The 14,007-nt window shown below is 39.7% G+C and overlaps 2 protein-coding genes and 1 non-coding gene across 3 annotated transcripts; 1 reads left to right on the forward strand and 2 right to left on the reverse strand.

Moving 5' to 3' along the window:
• Window positions 1-8,467: 8,467 nt before the first annotated feature.
• Window positions 8,468-9,019, reverse strand: LOC107813506 (uncharacterized). Its single transcript, XM_016638779.1, has 2 exons — window positions 8,736-9,019; window positions 8,468-8,666 (listed from the first exon to the last, which is right to left on the reverse strand). The coding sequence occupies exons 1-2, from the start codon at window positions 9,017-9,019 to the stop codon at window positions 8,468-8,470; spliced, it is 483 nt and encodes a 160-aa protein (XP_016494265.1).
• A 144-nt stretch (window positions 9,020-9,163) lies between these two features.
• LOC107813505 (uncharacterized) lies at window positions 9,164-13,551 on the reverse strand. Its single transcript, XM_016638778.2, has 7 exons — window positions 13,096-13,551; window positions 12,018-12,192; window positions 11,029-11,510; window positions 10,682-10,794; window positions 9,841-10,317; window positions 9,506-9,740; window positions 9,164-9,427 (listed from the first exon to the last, which is right to left on the reverse strand). The coding sequence occupies exons 1-7, from the start codon at window positions 13,549-13,551 to the stop codon at window positions 9,164-9,166; spliced, it is 2,202 nt and encodes a 733-aa protein (XP_016494264.2).
• Window positions 13,183-13,287, forward strand: LOC142165667 (small nucleolar RNA R71). Its single transcript, XR_012696318.1, has one exon. It is a non-coding gene; the product is annotated as a small nucleolar RNA R71 (small nucleolar RNA).
• Window positions 13,552-14,007: the final 456 nt, after the last annotated feature.

The raw sequence follows: 14,007 nt of genomic DNA on the forward strand, positions 1-14,007 counted from the left end.
GGTTCCGACATTCATGGGGGGTGATAACTCATTTTCTTTTGGGATTTTGGTATTTTGAAGAGTCGCCACCTAACGGATTATGGTGCGTTGGGGCACCTAGAGCAATTAACTCTTATACTAGTTTGCATTACCAGAAATTTAGGGTAAGGGCTCGAAATAACCTTGAGGGGAAGGTGTTAGACACCCCTCTCAGTCCACAACGGTGGGTCCCGGCCGAACTTATACTTATGGATTAGTCCCTTTGGCAAATAAATAGTCTAAACACATACTTGCAAATAAAGACATGTTTTGGTATTCTAAGAACATGTATGATTCAAGTAATGCAACAAGGAAAAGGTTTGAATAAGTTACATATATAAAGAAAAAGTAAATTGATTTAAACAATAGGAATTGGGAAAGAGGGGTCCTAGGTTGGTTAGCCAACAAGATCATACCCACACAATGCCCGATAAACACTCCTCAACGAGGGGCTACATGTGACATTAGCGCGTAGTGATCATATTTCTTAATACCCAATTCCCTCCCCCTAGTCATAGCCTAAAGTGTTCTATCAATCTTGAAACGTATCCTATGAGTGCACTACCCGTCCCTTCCTTGTGTCCCTTGAGGTATTTGGGACTTCTAGTTTTAAGTAGTTCTAGACCATCCTAAAGTTTTAAAGGATAAAAGTCTAGGCGTCAATCAAAATAATTAGGACCGCACTTAATGGAGGAAAAAATAAAGGTTCACATTTTACCTCCACAATCATAACAACAAGTGCACGTCTCAAACAACAGTTTCAAGTATTTAAGAGAAAATCCTAGAACATAATATCTAGGTGAGCAGGGAGTATACAACATTGAATTAGGACTGAAGTGTCAAAGACCTATTGATTTTAGACCTGTGAATGCGAGCAGTTTTAAAGCGCAGTTTTATAGTCACAGAGTTTTAATCGTCCTACAGGCTTTCCTAGGCATAATAGTGATGTCCTATGAGCATGATATCTATATTGATTAGGAATGCAGTAAAACAGTAATCAATTTTAAACGGACAACTTGAGATCCTATAGGCATGGTTTCTAGCAGTATTAATTTAAGGCATCGTTTGAAACTTATTAAAGAAAAGGACAAATTAATTAATTAACCCAATTAAGAATAAACAAACGTGAATTAAACTGATTTATTTAACTAAACTGGTTTTTAGTTCTATAGACATGATATCTATTAGAGGTGATCCTATAAGCATCGTATCTAAGTATTAAAGGCTGACTTTGAACTTATAGGCATGATTTCTATTATTAAAGCTATTTTGATCCTATAGGCATGTTTTCTAATATTGTGGAAGTAAAGCAAACATAGTAAACACATTTGAATTAACACGACCCTATAGGCATGGTGTCTACCCAAGTTAACCACAATAATATATACTACCCTCCCTTTTTCACTAATCACCTCACTGTTGTTTACAATTATTACAAAAACAAATGAATTAAATACATAAATAAACATAAGTTAATAGGGAGCCTGCAGTAGGCCCAAAGGACTTCCAAGCTTTCAAAAGCCTAAAATGCCAAAGTTCCATATACAATTTTGTGTCCAGGTGCGTCAGAGTTCCCTAAGGATCTCAAGGATCCCGGGCAGTGCTCATACCTAGACCTTTTCATCAAATAATAACTGATTTTGGTGCAGTGTGGAAAGGCCAGCTCTGACATGCCAGAGTTCAGAGAGACCTCAAGGGGTCTCAAGGTAGTACACATATCAGAGGGGTAGAACCTAGTATTCTAAGAGCAATTGGAAGTGCATAACAATTGAAAGTGTTTTAATAGAAAGGTCTTAAGACTGAAAAAGAAACTTTTGAAAACAATTAGTGCTGATACAATTTGAGGAAAAGTGTGAAGAAAACAATTGGCAATCAGAACCAAGTCACAGAACAAGTTTAGGAACAACTTTAACACAAGGGTACCTCTTAGTGGAGCATACAAATAACATGACATAGAGCTTTCAGGGGGTTCTACAGATGCAGCAAAGATCATAGCAGAAACATGTATCTAAACCACACGACTAGACTTACTTTAAGGAGATTGACTGACTTAGTAGGAGTGAAGAAGAACATGCAAGGACTTAAATAAACATGTTGGCAAATATTAACTAAGAAGGCATGCTAATTATATAGAAGCAGAGTTTAGGAAGGACAGTAGTTAGTCTAAACAGGCTTAAGTTACATATGCATACATGCTAAACAAGACAACAAACATGCAAGTAAAGTGGAAACATACTAATCATAGGTTTGAATAGGCTGTATTAGACATGCTTGGATAAGCAGTAAACAGAAACATGAACAGTCTTAGGCCATATGAACTAAAGTAATAAGTAAACACATAGGTTTGTTTCTTAAAATTTAATCAGAAACATACCTAGTTAAATAATGAAAAACTCAAGATGTGAGAAAAGTAGTGTGCAACTTCCAGCCTTGGCTTGCAGCCAGCTAGAATGGCAAAGATCACAAGTAGCAAAGAGAGCAGAAAGAGAGCCTTTTAGAGTGTAAAGAGTAGTGGTTTTGAACTATTGTTCGTTGTCCAAAAGTTAAAATAAGAGGGGGTTTATATATTAATCAAAAGCTTAACAAAATAAGGTTAGAGATCAATTAAGTAGTAAATCAGGATAGTTTGCATAATCAATCAGCAAGTCCTTCCCTTAATCAAAGGATAATCAAATCAACGGTAAAAGCATGGTAGGTATTTAAGGAAAAGAATCAAGTAAGGTTTTGGGTATAGAGTAGGTAATTAGGGGTAAATGAATAGAAGTTTCAATTAAGGAAACAATCAGTAAGAATCAATGTCGCTCCTAAATGCACACACAAGTATACGTGGTCGACAAGTAATATAATGATAAGTTGAGTGTCGAACCCACAAAGACTTATATAAACTACTCACTAAATCACTAAAATTGTTATTCAATCCAGCTAAAATCAAGGTCCAATGATATGATTATACTACGATTCTAAATAATAACGAAATTATCAAGTAACGAATTGATTGTTGTGTATTCAGTAGAGACAAGTATTCCAGGATTGTGACCGATTCACCATTTGTATTGTGTTCTAATTAACTTTCCCTTTCGTATAATTCATTCATGGTTGCTAATTAATCGATAAATGCTCTCATAGCCTTCTTCCGAAGTACTACTCACCTATTCTCAATAGATTAACGCCTATATTCCTATGAAATCAATCTATTAAGAACGCATTAAGATCACAATATTTAATTAAGCACGGTGACTAGGTATATTCCTATCCTAACCACAAATTCGCCCCCCCTAAGGGTTAAGATCGTGCTCTCTTCAATTCTTCTCTAATCTAAACACGACTTTCCCAAGCATAGCATAGATAGTAAATAGAACCTAACTGCTGGCCAGACAATCAAGCAGTTAAACACAGAATTGAAGAAACAACCATATATTGGTGAATTATAATTATGGTCAAGCTAATATCAAAGAACAATATTCATGGCTATATCACAACCCCAGAACAATGGGTGTTTAGCCACTCATGATGTAATCAAACAATTGCATAAGTTTTGAATAATTGAAAATATTAGAAAAGATCAAGAATTTTGAGATGTTCTTGCTCCTCGATATTTTTTGTGTGTATTTTTCCTCCAAAGTGCGTCTCTCCCTCCAAAAATAGGCTTAGTCTTCCATTCATTTGTGTTAGATAGGTCTAGGGTCGAATAAACCGTGTACCGGGAAAAATAGGATGAAATCCACATAAACAGTGCCCAGCCTGGTGCCAGACGCCCACCAGGGCGCTGCCCAATTTGTCAACACTGTTTTCAGCGCCACATGTGGCATTTTTCCCGGTTTTGTTCATTTTAGCTCAAATCTTGCGCATTTTGCCCCCAATTGCTCCCGAATCATTCCTACAAGTAAAAACACTTCAAATTAATATAAATCATAGCATTTAACATCCCAAATTCACGAAACAAAAGTAAAATATGAGGCGATATACATAGAAATATATATACTTTAAGCTAAACCTCAACACCTCACACTTAGACTCTTGCTCGTCCTCGAGCAACGGGACAATCTAATAAACCCCCAACTACGTACAACGTTCAATCATAGAGGAGAACATTAACTTTTAACCTCACACTATACCCTTGACTACGATCAATACTAGCACACAAGCATGCATACACAAAATTTCACATTCTTCCCTTTTAAGTATACCCAAGTATAATATTTCAATTCAATAAATTCCAACAACCTATTCATCACCACCCAACCTAAAAAGTAGACTTGAAACCACTAAGCACCCTCAATTCATGCACTTACCCAACAAGAAAGTTTACAACATCACCAATCATTCATGAGATCATGTGCCCCATCAACAAACAAAAGAGGGAATATAAATTGGTCCACACATTCAAATATGCTTTTGAATATAGATTAAGGACATCACACAATTGAACAAAGTTCGCTCACTCTCACAAAGAATTCATATGCATCCCGTGGTCATACCATAAGCTTGCCCGTAATGTATATCTCTACTAATTTAAGCTAGCCAAATCTAGGATCAATTAGGACTTTTAAGGTTGTAATGTAGGCTAAGGGACGGGTAAGATATATTTAGAAATAATGACTCACCCTCCTAAGCATTTTAATACACTACATTTACAATTCAAGCTCATATTCTTCTCAACCAGCTCACTTGCCACATACAACATAGCCCTCTTTTCAATTAAGCACTTCTCTATTTTTCACTAGCACAAATCAATAAGAATTGGAGGTGTTTATTTTTCTACATAATTTCACTATCATTTTTTCCTTTTCTTTAAATTTTTCTTTTTTTTCTTTCACACACTCCATACAATAAAGTCCATCGGCTAGTGACCTTTGATTTCAACTTTAGTGCACCAACGAGCCCTTCCATGGTTCCACTAAAAAGATACTCCCCAATTGTTAACCTTACTTATTTTAGCGACTAAGTGCCTTGGAGCTAAATGTTCAATCAATATCAAATTAAGAATAAAATGGGGGATGACTTGTAATGTGGGTGCCAAAAGAAAGGTCTATAGGCTCAAAGGGGCTAGCAACAAAATTTTTTATTTGTATGTGACAAGCACATCCATGATCAAGCAAGAAAATGCCTACGTCATCTCCTAGATTAGCCCAACTTACAATTTCGCTTCAATTAACATACGGGGCAAGTTCTATACTACACAGGATAGCACAGATAATCGCAAATCCTCACATACACATTACACATGACTCAATCAAGACGGTTCTATTCAACTCTTAAGTCAAGCAAGCATAATCAAATGAGAAATTTAAGCAACTTTGCACTACGTGGCACACGAGTCACACAACTGATAGAAGGCATTACAAAATAGGCTATTTGCTTTACTTAGGCTTCACATGTCAAACCAAATATAAGGGAAAACAGAATTTATGACATATCCCTAATGTGCCAGCATCAACCATGTCAACGAGTATCTCAGAACGACTCAGTTTCTTCCTAAACTACTCCTAAAAAAATTAAAGTGCCCGGTTCGAGCGACATCCCTGGAAATGAACCGGTGCCCAAAGAAAAACCAAGAAATACTACCTAGCTATTCTTAAAAAAAACAAAAATCTTTTTGGAGTTTTTGAATCGGACTTTTATCCCTCAAGAAAATTGTCCACGAGATCTATCGTCGGGAAAAGTCAGAGCTTTTTCAAATTTTTTTCTTTTGTATTTTTATGCTTTTTTTTTTCTTTTTTTTGATTGAAAGCAACTAATACTACACTAGACTGACTACACTAGAACTACTGGAAGAAACAAATTAAAACAAGTTGATACAAAATATACAACTACAACACACATAGTATTCCTCCACCCCACACTTAAACTATGCATAGCCCTCGATGCAAGTAAAAATGAAAAACAAAGTAGGTTGAAAAGAAAGACTCCCTGTCAGTCAGAGTCCACCTCCCCCAGCAGCTCTGGGGTCATCATTATCCGGTCCTAGAGGCACCAAAGTCATGGGCCCCGTAGCACCATTCCCATCCTCATCCTCAGTGTCTGAGCCCTTGGAAGAGTTGCCGTCCTCCGATGAGTGAATGGGGCTGCCAGGTGCAATCCCCAACATCTCCTTGGACGTGCTGGACAAGTCATCGCGCAAATGCATACACTCCTCGTCTGAAATACCTGCTCTGCTCATAAGTAAGTTCAACGAGTTATAAATGTACCTGTTGAAGTTTTTCTCTCGCTCCATCCGGGCCGTGGGGGTGAGTTTTGACGATGCCTCCACCACAAATGTGATGTCCATAAGCCCTGACGGAGCTTCAACCACCTCATCATGTCCGTGGTACTCCGGCACTCCTTGAAATAGCATATATTGAGTAAGTAAGTTCCCAAAAAGAACCACCTAATCTGTCGCCCAAATCTCGTACGGGCCATTTCACTAAGCATAATCGAAGCCAAATTAATGGGCCAACCAGTCATCAAGAAGAATATGACACACACTCTAGCTCGAGTGCAGTCGCTGCTGTGCTCCGCCGGCATGACTCTCGCTTGCACAAAATTCTGCCACACCTTGGCAGCTTTGTTGAAGTCGGAGTGCACCATAGAGAGGTGAATGTTGCCTTGCTTCCTTATCCATTTGGCATTTGAATCCACGCCACAAAGAGTGTGACATATCCACTTATACTTCGGGCATCTGATAAAGCGTTGGAGTCTCCTTGGGTCAGCATTCTCGACCCCCAAATAGTCACACAAAGACTCTCTATCCATCGACACATCCTTCTCCTCTTACACGTGAAGTGCTCCTTTGATAATCCCAGTTAGCATACAACTCTCGTATCACGCTCAGATTTGCAGGCCCTGGGCATTCCAAGAACTTGTGTATATTTAAAGATTGCAGCCTATTAAGTATCGTTGGGAAGTTTCTTTCTAAGGCCGTGGTATTGATCCCCATCTCAGAAATGTATCGACCAGATGGTACAAAGTCCCTGTGCCATAAAATAGCTGCAGCATCGACCAAATCCAAACGAGGCTTTGGTCTTAATGGCGCCTGTGGAGATCCCTTGACGACCTGCTTTCCTTTGGACTGCCATGAAGAGCTTTCTCCCTGCTTGCGTTTTTTGGGCGCAGGAGAAGTGGTGGAGGACTTTCCAATGCCTTTGCCTTTTCTAGAGCCATCATGAGCCATAGTATCCCGCAACACAATTAAACATGAATGTGAGAATGATTCAATAAATATGCCTAAGGTTGTCGTGCAAGTCATGAAATGACCCCACACTTACAACCGAAGGCACAATGTAGTGTTGCACCTTAAAGCTATGGGTACTCAAGACTTTCCCATGCCACGCAATAATGATTGATCATGGCTGCGCGAATTTACATTAAGGTAAGGAAGAGGCATATGGTATGCACCTTTCAAAACTACTAGATTATACTAAATTAGTCAAAAGCACAAGTTATACTAAATGGTGTAAGAACATGTTTTTCATCAAATCCACAACCCCTAGCATGTAAAAGCATCCCTACACAACCCACACGTATCCCAAATCATACACAAATACATCCGGTTACTCAGACTTCATCGGTGCACCAAAATCTTCATTCAAGTATTTTAACAAACACAATATGGGCATGAAGTGTGTTCTTCAAATTCAACAATGGTGGAACATTGGTGGGCCTCCCAATTTTCAATGAAGTAAAGGGAATTCTAGTTTACTACTCCGTATACACATTAAACACACAATTTTCGACCAAAACAAATCACCCACCATAAATATTTCATAAGAACTACATAGGGAAAAATATTGGGGATTAGGGCTCTTGGGAATGGAATCATGTTTATCTACTAGTTAAAACACAAAAAGAAATAGAAGAGAAGAAGAAGAACATATCTATAGACTGGAGAAGGAGATCAAGAGAGAAAGAAATTATTGGAGAAAATTTTCTCGAAGGAGAAGAGGGGAGTAGATAGAAGCAGTAGTGTGTTGCGTTCTTTGTGCTTCTTCAAGTTTGAATTTGGGTTGTTTGTGTTTGGGTGGGTTGGGGAAAGGATATGGGTATTAGTATTAGTGTAAATGGGTATTTAGTTGGGTTAAATGGGTAAGGGTTAAAAATACAACAAATAACGAAATTAAAAAAATATAAAAAGTACCAAAAACCCCCCAGCTTGGCGCCTCGCGCCCTGCCTGGCGGCGGGGTTTTGCTCGATACTGTTTCTAGCGCCCCAAGCAGTGCTGGGCGCTGGCCTCGGCGCTGTTCAAGAAGTTTTATTGTTTGTTTTGAGCACCCCGATCCCCCGATCTCTATATATACCCAATTTACACGTCCTACACCATTACATTTAAAATTTCTATACCTACAAAAAAAAATGCAATACTCTACCTACTCTAAAAGAAAAATTAAGAAGTTAAACTAGGAAAGTAATAAAAATTAGGTTGCCTCCCAACAAGCGCCTGATTTAACGTTACGACACGACGCGGAGTCTTGCTTACTCATCAACGAGTACAACCTTGATCTTCTCAAGATTAATCATTCCTCCCCAATAATTCTTGACTCTATGACCATTCACCAAGAATTTCCTCTCACCATTTAAAGCTCGTAGCTCGATTGCACCATAAGGAGTGACTCTCACCACCTCAAAAGGACCTGACCATCTCGATTTTAGCTTCCCAGGGAATAGCCGTAGCCTAGAATTGAATAATAATACCTATTGGCCTGGCTCGAAGTGACGCGGCTTGATATGCTTGTCATGCCACCTTTTTGTCTTTTCTTTATATAGCTTAGCATTTTCATAAGAGTGCAGCCTGGACTCATCTAACTCATTCAACTGCATAAGTCTTTTCTCGCCTGTGGCCTTAAGGTCCATGTTCAGCTTCTTAATGGCCCAATATGCCTTGTGTTCCAGTTCAACGGGCAAGTGACATGCCTTACCATAAACAAGCTTGTACGTGGATGCTCCAATTGGCATTTTATATGCGGTCCTATAAGCCCATAAGGCATCATCCAACTTTGCAGCCCAATCCTTCTTATTGAAACTCATCGTCTTCTCTAATATTTGCTTTATTTCTCTATTTGACACCTCAGCTTGCCCACTTGTTTGAGGATGATATGCGGTAGCAACTCTGTGGAGAACTCCATATTTAACTAGAAGGTTATTCAACAATCGATTGCAGAAATGAGTCCCTTAATCACTAATTAAGGCATGTGGAGTCCCAAATCTTGAGAATATGTTCTTTTTCACAAAAGCAGCTACCACCATGGCATCATTCTTTGGAAAAGCAATTGCCTCCACCCATTTTGACACGTAGTCAACTGCTAGGAAAATGTATTTGTTTCCTCTGGATGGTGGAAATGGCCCCATAAAATCTATCCCCCACACATCAAAAAGCTTAACTTCTAGGATGTTATTCAAAGGTATCTCATGCCTCCTTATGATTGTTCCCGTTCTCTAACATTGGTCACACTTCTTAACGAATGCGTAGACATCCTTGAATAAAGTCAGCCAAAAGAGACCGGATTGTAGTACCTTTGCAGCTGTTCTATCTCCTCCATGATGGCCCCCATAAGGCGATGCGCGACAATCATACAACACTAATTCCACCTCTTTTTCAGGAATGCATCTCCTCATCAACTGATCAGCACATTGCTTGTACAAATAGGGCTCATCCCAGTAGTAAAAGTTCACATCATGTAAAAACCTCTTTCTAGCTTCAGATTCAATTTTAGGAGGAAGTACCCACTCACAAGATAATTCACGTAGTCTGCGTACCATGGGGAGGGTCTTGGGTGATAGCAAAAAGTTGCTCATCTGGAAAGACTTCTTTAATTTAGCCACCCTCTTCTACGTGATCGTGATTTTACAGCCTTGATAGATGATCAGCTACTTGGTTCTCTGTCCCCTTTTGATCTTGTATTTCTACATCAAATTCCTGCAGCAACAAAACCCAATGCATCAATCTAGCCTTAGATTCCTTTTTTGTAAATAAATACCTAATTGCTGCATGATCGGTATGGACTATGACTTTCGTTCCCTCCAAGTATGCCCAAAATTTCTCAAAGGCCCACACAATAGCTAACAACTCCTTCTCAGTGGTGGTGTAATTCAGTTGTGCATCATCAAGAGTCTTACTCGCATAGTAGATAGAATAAAACACTTTGTCCCTCCTCTGGCCTAGCACTACCTCAATAGCAAGGTCACTCGCATCACACATAAGTTCAAATGGTAAGGACCCATCAGGTGCCACAATAATGGGAGCAGTCACCAACTTCTTTTTGAGTTCTTCAAATGCCTTGAGGCAAGCATCATCAAAGTTGAAAGTTACATTTTTTTCAAGCAGCCTGCACAAAGGAGTAGCAATTTTCGAAAAATCTTTAATAAAGCGCCGATAGAAACCCGCGTGTCCTAAGAAACTCCGGACACCCTTCACTGAAATTAGTGGAGGTAATTGTTTAATCGCCTCCACCTTCGCCTTATCAACTTCAATGTCGCTCCTAGATACTCTGTGACCCAACATGATGCCTTCTTGTACAATAAAATGGCACTTTTCCTAATTTAGTACTAGATTTGTTTCTTCACAACGGGCCAGCACCTTGCTGAAATTCCTCAAGCAATCATCATAAGAAGACCCAAAAACTAAAAAAATCATCCATAAACACTTCCCCAAATTTTTCTACCATGTCGGTGAAAATGGCCATCATGCACCTCTGGAAAGTGGCTGGTGCATTACAAAGACCAAACGACATTTGGTTGAAGGCAAAAGTACCATAAGTACAAGTAAAAGTGGTCTTCTCCTTATCCTCTGGGCATATGACAATCTGATTGTATCCCGAATAACCATCAAGGAAGCAATAATATTCATGTCCGGCTAAGCTGTCTAGCATTTGGTCGATGAATGGAAGTGGGAAGTGGTCCTTGCGAGTTGCTTTGTTGAGCCTTCTATAATCAATGCAGACTCTCCACCCCGTAATAGTGCGAGAAGGAATTAGCTCATTCTTCTAGTTTTTAACTACCATTCCTCCCTTTTTAGGCACACATTGAACTGGGCTTACCCAGTTGCTGTCAGAAATAAGAAAAATGATACCTGCATCGAGCAACTTGATTACTTCCTTTTTTACCACCTCTTTCATAATGGGATTTAATCTTCTTTGCTGCTCCACACTAGGGCGGTGTCCGTCCTCTAAAAAGATTTTATGCATGCAAAATAATGGACTAATACCCTTGACGTCAGCTATAGTCCACCCAATGGCCTTTCTGTGCTCGCAGAGTACTCTGAGCAATTTTTCTTCTTGAGTGTTGGTCAAGCTGGATGAAATAATCACGGGAAATATCTCAGAGTTCCCCAAATAGGCATAGCGCAGATGCGCTGGAAGTGGCTTAAGTTCTAGCTTCGAAGCTTCTTCAATAGATGGCCTGGGAAGGGTTAGAGTGACAGGCCTGTCCAACTCTTCAAATTTTCTAAACCCCTGGACATAACTGCAAGACATATCCAGTACTTGCTCAATTTCTCCCATCATTTCATCTTTACTATTTTCTACATCCCCAATCAATACTCGTTCAACAGGTCTACAGGGCTCATATAGGGCACTAACAATGTGGTATCACTCTCCACCACAGAGATCATGGATAGCTCTTCATAGTAGGGCCGGTAACTTGAGTGCTCTATAAACATTGAAGACCTCCACTCAATCACTCACACTCATTGTCATCCCTCTTTCACAGACATCGATAATAGCTCGACCCGTGGCTAAGAATGGATGCCCCAAAATAAATGGGACTTCCTGATCAGGCTCGTAATCCAAGATAATGAAATCAACAAGGAATATGAAAGAACCCACTTGAACTAGCACATCTTCAATCACTCCCTCAGGATGAGCAAGGGAGCGATCAACTAACTGTAAGATAACTGTTGTTGGGCGTGGCTCACCCAACCCCAACTGTCTAAACACAAATAGCGGCATCAAATTGATGCTCGCTCCAATCTCACATAAAGCTCGCCCAACGGCATGTTTACCAATCGAGATTTGTATAGTGAATCTACCTGGATCTTTCAATTTCTGAGGTAACTTGCCCTGAATTTTTGAACTACACTCCTCAGTGAGTGCCGCAGTCTCGAACTTGGTTAGCCTCCTTTTATTTGCCATAATGTCCTTGATGTACTTTGCATATTTGGGTACTTCTTGTAAGATGTCAACCAATGGAATATTAATTTGCACCTACTTCAAGATATCAATAAACTTTTTATATGCGGCATTATCTCTTAATTTCTGCAATCTTTGAGGGAATGGGGGTGGTGGCCTTGCAACTAATTGTGGGGGTTGCTTAGCCACTGCCTCTCCAGCTAGCTTTTCTGGCTCCTTAGCTTTTTCTCATGTTGATTCAATAGTGTTTGGCCTCTCAATAAAAGTAACTTGTTTCCTCTTTTTAGACTAAACTTCTTCTAGTTGTCTCCCATTACTCAACGACACGACATTAATAGCCGCCCTAGGATTCGCTTCAGTGTCACTTGAAAAAGCTCCAACTGTTCTAGTATTTTGAGCACTAGCAAGCTGTCCCATTTGACGCTCCAAATTTCTCATTATTGTGGCGAGGGCTTGTTGTTCAGCCATCACTTTTTTCAACATGTCTTCAAAGTGACTTGTAGGACTTGCTTGTTATTCAACCTGAGGTGGTCTATATTGATGTTGAGGTGCTTGAGGCCTGTATTGATTCTGAGTACCTTAGTTTCCAGCCTAAGAGAAGTTTGGGTGATTTCTCCAGTTGGGATTGTAAGTGTTTCCATATTGGTTTGTTTGGCCCCTATTTGAATTACCCACAAAATAGATAGACTCTGGGTTAGCGGGGCATATGTCGCTCGTGTGCCCCTCTCCACATATTTCACAAAAAGCTTGAACATGTTGTACCGGTTGTATTTGTTACTTGTTGATACTCAAGGTCATCTGATTGACTTGGTTGGTCAGTATAGAAATCTGTGCTGATAATGCTGAGACGACATCTAACTCAAGAACCCCTGCAGACTTTTGCACTGTGTGTTTGCCCATCCTTCCTTGCCAATCCGGATTGCTCTTGGAGAATTTGTTCAATAATGCATATATATCGTCAAAGCTTTTCTCCAACACTTGACCCCCAGCTGTAGCATCTACCACAATATTTATTTCAGAATGTAGCCCTTCTATGAAAGTGTGAGATAATACTTCATTCATCTGATTGTGATGAGGACAATCTCTTAGTAGCCCCTTGAACCTTTCCCAAGCTGAGTATAAAGATTCTCCCGCTTTCTGTTTGAAGGCAACTATCTCACTTCTAATCTTTGCAGTTTTTTCTGAAGGGAAGAACCTTGCCAGAAATTTTCTCGCCAAATCATTCCATGATGTAATGGAAGCTGGTTCTTCCTTTAGCCATCGCTTAACTTCGCCCAACAGAGAGAATGGAAAAAGTGTGATCCTCACATAATTTGGAGCGACCCCGTTAATGATATAAGTATCACAAATCTCCAAGAAGTTCAGAATATGCTGTTGTGGATCCTCATTTGGAAGACCCATAAACTGCCCGTTTGCATGAAGTAGCTGGATCATGCTCTATTTCAGCTCAAAGTGCCCAGTGATCCTGGGCTTCACTATACTGGAGGTGACATTAGCAATGCTGGGCATCGCCACCTCCTGAATAGCCATGTGTTTCTCCTCTGCCATGTCCACAAGAAATTGAACAAGTGCCTGAATATTATTCATGTCCCTTGCTTCCCTCAACTTCCTGTGAAATGTTCTCTCCGGTCAGGATCGAAGCCTTGAAGTCGGTCCTGGCTTTTGACCCTACACATTCAATTTAAGTTCCTGAGATCCGAGCAACAATCAAGTAACGTTAGACTCGATGAAATAAACAATTAAAGAAAAAACTAGCAAGTAGTTAATATTCAAGTCCCCGACAACGACACCAAAAAACTTGTTGCTACCAAACGCACACGCAAATATACGTGATCAACAAGTAATATAATGATAAGTTGAGTGTCGAACCCACAGAGACTTGTATAAACT

The sequence above is a fragment of the Nicotiana tabacum genome, chromosome 10 (genome assembly GCF_000715075.1).
Source record: "Nicotiana tabacum cultivar K326 chromosome 10, ASM71507v2, whole genome shotgun sequence".
Taxonomy (NCBI): Eukaryota; Viridiplantae; Streptophyta; class Magnoliopsida; order Solanales; family Solanaceae; genus Nicotiana; species Nicotiana tabacum.